The following is a 9,852-nucleotide window of genomic DNA, read 5'->3' as shown; positions in this document are numbered from 1 at the left end:
ACGTAATCATGAGACATATTAACAAAAACGATTAAATTTGTCTGTTAGACAGTTAGTTCGATTAGATTAAATCTGTTAATTTTTGAAATAAAAGGAATTAATAGTAATCCGTTGACCTGTCATCAGTCAGCCAACAGTCAAGATATTTTTTGTAGGGAAAGTTTGTAGTGCCTGCTACAACTTTGCTGATTAGCTGTAATAAAAAATAATACACTATGCTGCATTAATTTAACTGGGGAGAACAAGCACGATGTCTCAATCACATCGATAAAAAATACTGGAACGATAAGTATATGTATCGAGTTATCCTTCTAGACAAAGTTGCGTCTTTTACATACAACTTATTTTTCATTTCTCATACTCGGAAAGTAATGTTGTTTTGATCTGATTATTGGGTGGAAAATGCTGCTTCCCTCCATAGAGAGGGAAAAAATCATACAAATTATTTCCAACCTAAGGGCCGGAATGAACTATAAAAATAGAACTGCTTTCAGATATGAAGTTTTATGTAAAAATAAATAAATTAAAGAGATGTCGTGTCTTTCTAAACAGCCAGTGTGAACTTAGCGCAAACTTCTTTGAACGCAATAAGCCGCAACAATTTCACGGTGAGTTCCATATTTAAAAATTAAAAAGTCGACATAAATTGGCGCCGATTGACATAAATCTGTAATGTATCTGTGACACAATTAAAAAAAATAGGTAATAATCTTTTATGCTAAGATTTGAATATTAATAATGAGTTCAAGCGATTCTGAAATATTAAAGTAATATCAAAAAATGAGACCTAGTGATGTAAAAACGGACCGTTTTTTTCTCAACTATCAGAAGGGAAAATGCTATAAACAAGTGATCGGTAAAAATAAAATCTCAGGTATGCCGAAGCAGATAGCAACATATTTGAATTTACCAAACTGTGAGCAGTATACCGGACATTGTTATAGACGAACGTCAGCAACACTTTTAGCCGATGCTGGGGCAAACATGACGTTAAAAAGACATGCGAGGCTGGAAATCCAGCAGTCGCCGAAGGCTACATTGAAGATTCAGTCCAAAATAAAACTAAAATTTCAACCAAATTAACTGAAACAATAAAAATACGCCCTAATTCGCCTCGGCCGACAACTTCCAGGGAGTATTCGCCATGGAATGAATCGTCTGATGAAATACCAGTCTCCCACTTTTACAGATATCCAGAACAGCCAAATTTGTCATAATATATCAAAGAGCATAAACAGTTCAAACAAAAATGTAACTTTTAATTTCACGAATTGTCCTAATTTGACAATTAATTTTAAATAGGTGTTACTAATATTATATATTATGAATAAATAGTTTAGATAAACAACTAGTTTTATTTTCTTCGAATCGAAATGAAAAGTACAGTGTTTAACACGGGTAAAAAAATCATTTCCTAGTCGGACTATAGCCGCCATATCTAAATAGTAAATACCTCGGGAAATGATTCTTTCGACCCTCTTTAACAATCTACTATATTATTTCTTAGCTTACGTCGTTCTTAGAATGAACAAAATTTGATTTCTACCTGGAAAGCCATAAGGTCTGTCTTCCATTAAACTCATTTAGAGCAATAGTAATGAATAGGGTTGCGAGATAGGAACAAAAAACATCAAAATCCAGGCGCAAAGTTGCGGCATTTCAGTACTTATATTACAAAATATTAATAATTATAAGATTTTAATTATAGGATTAAAATAAAAAAAAAAGGTTTGGAATTTACAAGTCATGGTAAATATTTTTTGTAGATTTTTATTTCGAATGACTGTTTCAATAAGTAGGTATACAGTAATTTCTGTAATTCGGTAGAATTATAATATGAAGTACAACATTATCTACATACATAACTAAAATGCGTTAGGTTTTTAATTCTTACATCCATTCAAATGATTGATTTGTTTGTCGCTTGCTTAATTCTTGAACACTTAACATACATACCGTAACTATTTTAAAGTCAAATAAACGTAAGCTACTAGACAATTTTTAAATAAAATATACCTATCACTATTCCAAGGCTTAGATGTAAATAGCACTATTCTTTAAAAAAAACATGTCTGGCTACAGCAATATTATTATTAAGGTACCCCAAATTAATTGTTCTAGGTACCTACCTGTTGTTTAAATTCAGGATAATTTGCACAGAAGCAATATATTAATTCAAAATTATTCTTAGGAATCGATTTCTTCCGAGGTTGGGAAACAATAATATATTAAAACTCAGTAGTAGCAATACTTATTACTTATTGTTAAGCAGCTTCTTGACTGGCTTGCGAAAATAGGTTCCCAAATGAAAACTGTTTTATCAGGACAAAGTATTATATTAACACCACCTGATGTCAGTACAAATACTTTGTATTTTATTTAAAAATCTGATTACAAGCTGTTTAAGTATAAAAAACCAACAATAACGATTATGCAATTTCGACAAAATAATGTACAATACGCGAATCGGTGATGATGACACTGTCCACTAGTTACAGTTAATTCTAAATGCGATGAAATAATTCTGAATGCATAAAAAAATATCTCTCAATATAGGGCCTTACCTTACATTCTTACATTAATTTCTCTTATAACCGTCTTTGACAATTGATGTTAGGAGTCCGTACACTAAGTTTTACCCTATACACAAAACCTTTCTACGCAACACTTGCCATAAAATTCATCAGAGATGATCAGAGAGCAAGGAAAGAAAGTCTTTCTAGTATAAATAGTATTTTCAACCTAGTTTTCTATAAAATGCAAATTCAGTCTTAACTGAAGACAACGGGTGACTTTGTTCAGTCTCATCACTATTACAAAATTATAGCTGAAAAATTTGAATAAAAATATATAGATCTGTCAAAAGACTGGCAAGTGTTACACCAAAAGGGAAAGGTAGACGCGAGGCGTCCCATTTCGAGTAAAGGACCAATCAATCACACACCACATTCAAAAAATTTTCCTTTATTTCTATTTTTTTTAAGAATTTTCCTTTCTTCTTTATTTTATATGTATATTAATTTAGCATCAAAGTATGGTAGTAACTTCAAGTTTGCGTCCATCTTTTCGTACGGTTAAATATCTATAAAACAATTATATTAATTACGAGGAGTCTCACTGAATTGATCAACAATACCAGCATTCGCAAATCAATGTTAAGATAGATAAGCGAAAAGAGAACAAACAAAACAAAACAAACGTGAATTTACAGAAGTGATCTGACAGGACGTACATTCAGCTTAGCCTGCACTTGCACATCAAGTAGTTTATATTTTATCAACAACACATGTCACAACATATAATATCATACCCGCAATAAATTTAATTCACCACCAGAAATGAAGTTTTTGATGGATGAAACCCAGATATGATATATATCTAGATCGAAGTATTAATATGGCATTCACTGATGGCAAGCCCGGTCAGACCACCCATTCTCATGTTAAATTATACATAATATTATGTTTTACATTTATGTAAGAGTTGTTTGATTGTAAAAAAATTATAATATGTTATAGTCCCTATAAATGCTGAAGTGGTTTATTTGTCCAGAGCCGTATTTGCCTTGACTGCAATCACACATTCTTCACCACAAGACTTGAGCACGGTACACTGAAAACAAAATTTATCATAGTTTAGAATCATAATTGATAAAGTTAAGCAACTAAACGAAAAATGATTTTATAATAAGTCAGGGAAAAAGTATTTTCGCATATAGCATGTATATATTATAATAAAATCTCTTTGGCTGTTCTATTTGTAACTAACATATTAAATTGGTTATACATCAACAAAAGTAAGTAATACTTTGGAAAATGTTGTTTCCAGCTATTTTTCATTCGTTTTTCTTTCTGCCAAAATGAGTTTCTTCATTAGATTTAATGAAGCAGATGGTTATATTTTTAAGGTTTTTTTAACAGATAAAATGGAAGCCATTTCTGAAAAAGCGACCCCATAAAAAAGCTAGGTATACAAATAATCTCGATATTTGGGTGCCACATGATCGATAAACCTAATGAATCATGTACTCATTTGAGATTCTTTATTAAAACATAATGAAAAGTGGGCTACAAACATCCAAGAGGGTTGTGGTCAAAAGTAGCTCATCAGGCTTCAGGGATTAGAAGGATATTGGCCTATCAACTAGTGTTGAGTAGGACATACAAGAGGCGGTACATTTGTCCCGTACATGACGTCAAAATGTAAGAGCGGCTCGAAATTTAAAATTGTACTACTTCAAATTTTATGTCGCGGGAGTCGCGTGACGCGCTCTCACTACTCAACTACTCAGTACCCACTCTGTAACACTATAGTGAACTGTGAGAGAGTGAGGGAGCGAGTGGCATGCTACAAAACAATTAAAACAAATGCACAATAAATAACAAAAAATTAAATTTTGTTAAATGGAACATCTTATTTTTTGTAATACATTAAAATCACAGTTTATTAAATAAAATTTTTATTATATATAATTATAATCTATACTTAAAATTATATTTGTTATATTTTTTTATTTACCTACATAATAACATTACTATGTCGTTCATTCCGACTGCAATAACATCAAATGTCATATTTGTACTCGTAACATCAAAAGTGTCGCCTCGCCTCATTTGAAGTAGGACATTGTACTGACTCAGTGCAAAAAAGAGGCTACTCTTACAAACTCATTTTCAAATCGTGTCCTATCCATCACTACTATCAACAAGATATTCTCATACTTTTTAGCCGCCCCCCAAAAAAAGGAGTCAGTCCTGGCAGTGTTATTGCCACTGCCATATTAGACCTTGCACCTTCAGATTTTCACATTCTTGGTGTCTTTAGAATTCTTTTTTAAAGTCCCAAAATTTCTACAGCAAGTGGATCATGTCACTGCCTACAAGCTGGCAAAAAGTCATCAAACAAAATGGCAAATATACACTGTAATTAGGTGTAAGTATATATTTACAATAATGTCTTAGTTTTCTTATAAAATATGAAGAAACTTTGCCCAAAACATAATAGTAGTAAATTAAATAATGTATATTACACATTTGATAGTGACAATAAGTACAATAGTAATCTATCGTTTTTATCAAATTGATAAACAGAAAAAAATATCAATCACATTCAACTTGGATTAAAAGATTAAACATGAAGCCAAAAATCTATTAAAAAAATATATTTATTTATCAATTTTATATTAGTGTACACTCACAAAAATTGTAGTTGAATATGATACAAGTTCTGTATATTTTTTTTTCTATTCTGAAAACAACTTTAAATATTTAGCTTGTAGTCAAAGCCTATGTCTCCATATAGCTCATGATGTACATTAGCTCAGGTATGAGGCTGACAGTTTTATCTACGAGTGTATTTAGCACCAACACACTATTAAATATGTTAGAGACTCTATACTCGATTTTTTCAACCTCTAAAACCCATCTATACTGCTATGAGTCTGTGATATATTGCTATTCACCAGCTGAAATCTGATCCATATACACTCCACAATATCGATCATAGGATATGTATAAAGAATATTGTAAAAATAAGAACTCACCAACAACTCTTTGCCAACATCAAAATCGGCGCGCAGCTGTGTACCAAGGTCGCCGTCAGGGATCTTGAGATCTTCACGTAGGTCGCCGTTGTCCGCCATGAGAGTGAGGTAGCCATCGTCGGAGATGTCTGTGAGCTGGTAGTCCTCACGTTTAACGTGTGGAACATCCATGTTGTGGGTGGATGGGCAGATATCCTCATATCTGTGGATAGGTGTTAAAAATAAACATATTATTCAGAACACCATAAATTCATTTATTTATCTAATAATAATAGTTATCTGGATAGCAGAAAAACATTAACATGGAAAGAATGAAAAATTTTTACCAAACAATTAATATATATTTTTTATAATTAAACCTTTATAAAGTACTTTATTTGAATTATTTATATAAACAGTTTAGTAAATAATTGGAAATTATTGACAATGTACTATATTAATAACTATAACATAAGTTGCTACATTTTTTTTGTGTTAAAAATTATTTTTTTAAGGTAGTGGTCAAAATTCCAGTATTTCAGATAAATATATGATGTAATAAGATCATTTCATTGAAACAATAAAAATGGTTTGATTGTATACATCTGAGGTGATCCCAGAGAACAGTTATTCAATGAGACGCATATTTAGTACTGTTGTTTAATGTTCGAGTACCCGCAGCACAAAAACGATATATTCATCATATTCGCGACTCTATGGGCTCGAAAGAGTTTAAAATTTCTATGTTCACTATGACACCATCAGGGATGGTTGTATTTCCAAAACAAATACAAAATAACTATATATTTATTTAGGTCAAAGAAATAACACTTATGTCAAAATAATTTTTGGTACACTTTGGAATAATTCACAAAATTATTTTGTTTGTTATTTCTTATATTATGTAGATAAGAAAAAAATATGTAAATAAATAAAGATAATAGTTTTATATAACTACCTCATATATTTAATATTAAAATTCTACAAATCAAGAGGCAATAAACTCATATCCACCCAATTTAAAATTAACATGCACATCTTCATTGTTTTACAATAATTATTATAATTACAATATAATATGTAAACACAACAATACTCAAACATCAAATATTCAACACTTTGTGAGTAAATCAAAATTATATAACAACAATTGTTAAGGCAGCTGCTGATGTCTGAACTTTGAAGTAGAAAAAAAGATTGTTAAAGCAACACAAAAACAGTAAATATATTTTTAATATATAAAAATGTTCATTGTATGTTAAGATTATTATCATAGATTTATATAAACTTCTTTTTTACTGCTATTGGGATTTTAAGATAGTATTGTAGTATGAGAGAAATATTTTTTACCAAGGCTAAGTGTGAAAAAAACTAGATCTAATGTGCTTGATATAAATTTATATTAATTTGGGGTAGGCTTAATTTGATTTTATATAAATAAAATCAAATAACACCTGCTATCTATAATACAATAAAATAACTCACTTCTTTCCATTAAATATATCAATTCCAACAAGGTGAACTTTAGCGTGGCCGTGTTTTCCAGTCTTGGAGGTAGACATTTCAACAATTTTGCATGGACGTCCTTTAAGCATAACAAATCCGTTCTTGCGTAGAGCCGAGCATTGCATAGGGAAGGTAGCGGAGGCACCAGAGTCTCCGGTCTCAAAATGTGTGTCCTCAATATCACTCATTGTGTGAGATTTTTTTACAGGAAGGTGTGATCTGTAATACAAATAAATTATGTTTAAGTGATTGTTTATTTACTTATTAAGAATCAGAAAGTACAATATAAACAGGATCTTTTAAAGTAAAGATTTATAACTGACAATATTATAATGACATGTTTACAAAATAATATTTAGTTCAATTTTGGAAATGAGAGTTGATGCTATTAAATATATTTACACTTAATATGAGTTGTGCCTTTGTTCGGTGATCTCAAAACACACAATAGTATTGTGAGACGCATATGAGAGACTGGTGTTTAATTTTCGAGTACCCACAGCACAAATGCAATATAGATTACATCTGCGACTCTATAGGCTCGTAAATGGTAAAAATAATTTTGGAAGAAAAGGTTAAGAATAAAAATATGCTACAAATTCCATTCATTAAAAATATAAAACACACATCTCTTTGGACCCTAACAATATACACATCTAGCATGACAACACCACATGGCTATATTATTAGCTTTCTGGGGTAGCATAAATATGATAGTGATAAAATATCAATAAAATGACTAAGCAACATTTACAATTATTATGTAAACGAATTTCATAGAAATGAATAAACTTTTCAACTAAATGCTTCACCATGTGCTCGGCTGTCATATATCTACAAGATCAATATTGATACTATTCATACTTGGTGTCTAAATAATATATCCTTGACATTCGCTGTATGATTAAAATGACTAAGCTATATATTAGCATTAAGTTTATTGACCCTGTAATATGAATGAACTGAAGTTTATAAAAATAGAAGAAAATTGTACTCATGTATCAATAAACATCATGGTGATGACATCATCATAAGATGAAAGATGCATGCTGCATTGCTAATGAAATAGGAAATATAACACAAAAAGGGGATACATGATTATGTTAAGCCTTTTCTACAAAGACTGAAGTTATGTTAAGTATTCACAAAGCAGACTAACAGTGAATTGGTAACTGTTCATTAACTATTAGTAATCCTTTGGTACACATCTGATGCACGAGTGGTAAAATATTATAAATCATATGTTCAAGAAAATTTTGTTATTTTACATCTGTGGACGCAACACGTACTGATATTAAGCTTAATCTAGATAGGTTTACAGTCGAGATTGTACATTTATAATATGCAAAAATGACTGTTAAGAGAAAATAACTTGATATTACATTGTGTTTTTAGATTGTACATGACCTAACCCCACCTAGTGTATCAAGACGAAATCCTAAACCTTAGAATATCAGATGAGAAAATCAATGATATTCTAGGATATACTAATCTATTATTATAACATAATTATAATAAAAACTAAGCCTTAAAATCAAGCCCGATTTATCACTTATTGGCGATGGTGGAAAGTGCCTTGTGGTATCCGGACATGTGGCTTCATAGACATATTTGACAATGTCTTCATGGCAAAACACATAATTTTCACAAAATTGTTTACGGACACTAAACTTTCCTAGCACATTGTATTTAGCAAGCAACTTATTTTTCCTGGGGACTTTTGAAAATGCAAAAAATAATTATGATTTATGACAAACGTGCCGGCGCCACGATAAAATTTTCAAATACTTTAGCACAAAATCCACACTAATTTGTTATGATATTTACACAAATTCTTATCCACCACATTAAATACTTACGAAAAAAGTTAATTTACTTAAGAAAAGGAGGAACACGATAAAACTAATATATTTATCTACACTCACATGTGACCGACGGGTTCTTCAACCGAAAGGTCAATTTGCGCCTGCGTAGCACCTTCTTCATTCACTTCCTGTCGAGGGGTTCTCAAATTGATAAAAGCGCCGCCATTTTACGGCGGGAAATATAATTAATATGTCAAATTAATTGTCACAGTTTGCCTCATACATTAAATTTCTTACTAAATTAAAATATTAATATGAACATTAATGGGAACGCCATAATTTAGCTTCATTGTTATGTACAAATTGAAATAAATATAATGTAGAGAAAACAAAATTATTTTACGAATTTGAAAATTGGCGGTAAATATATGACAACTTACAACACTGGTATATCGACGTTTTATTTTAACTGTATTCTCTGATAGGTGGCAGTATATTTGCAATACATCATGGCGTCTACTCAAACTTCCGTTTACAGAGTGTCTCAGCACTCTGTCTATGATCTCAATAGTCATTGCTATTTAACACAGACTTGAAATGATTCGAATCGAGGTTTTCAGATAAAAAATAAAAAAATGCTAATAAAATGAAATTGTATTGTTAGACGATATTTTATTGCTGTTATTGATAATTTGTAATATAAGTCGTAGACCGTTTATAGAAGTAAACAAACTTAATTATAACTAATATAATGGTCTAATGGTACTAATTTCGTAATAGTGATATCTTTCACTATTTTTTTATGTCCAACTTATTCGAAAGCTATGAAGACGCCAAGCGCATCTCAAGTTTCCTCCCAGGCATAAATATATATACATATCCAGGCGCCGACATTTCATAACAGTCATTATGTCTTCACTGTCACAGTAGTGTTTTACCCACGGAATAGAAAAAACTAGTGGAAGTGGCATGTGGGCGTCGCCACTATTGTGTACAAGTGTACCTACTCGAGGCTCAAGT

At 31.0% G+C, this 9,852-nt stretch overlaps 1 protein-coding gene across 3 annotated transcripts; it reads right to left on the bottom strand.

Annotated features, from left to right (window-relative positions):
• Window positions 1-1,754: 1,754 nt before the first annotated feature.
• On the bottom strand, window positions 1,755-8,987 carry LOC126967738 (eukaryotic translation initiation factor 5A). 3 transcript variants are annotated; one of them, XM_050812405.1, is made up of 4 exons: window positions 8,953-8,987; window positions 7,007-7,246; window positions 5,543-5,744; window positions 1,755-3,612 (listed from the first exon to the last, which is right to left on the bottom strand). In XM_050812405.1, exons 2-4 carry the CDS (start codon window positions 7,213-7,215, stop codon window positions 3,541-3,543), a joined length of 483 nt encoding a protein of 160 aa, XP_050668362.1. In that variant the 5' UTR covers window positions 7,216-7,246; window positions 8,953-8,987; the 3' UTR covers window positions 1,755-3,540. The 3 variants fall into 3 exon arrangements, with proteins under 3 accessions (XP_050668362.1, XP_050668361.1, XP_050668363.1); XM_050812404.1 differs by having other exon boundaries at window positions 8,887-8,976; XM_050812406.1 differs by lacking the exon at window positions 8,953-8,987 and adding an exon at window positions 8,904-8,927.
• Between the last annotated feature and the right edge of the window lie 865 nt (window positions 8,988-9,852).

The sequence above is a fragment of the Leptidea sinapis genome, chromosome 13 (assembly GCF_905404315.1).
Source record: "Leptidea sinapis chromosome 13, ilLepSina1.1, whole genome shotgun sequence".
Classification (NCBI taxonomy): domain Eukaryota; kingdom Metazoa; phylum Arthropoda; class Insecta; order Lepidoptera; family Pieridae; genus Leptidea; species Leptidea sinapis.
This window is presented reverse-complemented; position numbering and strand designations above follow the sequence as displayed.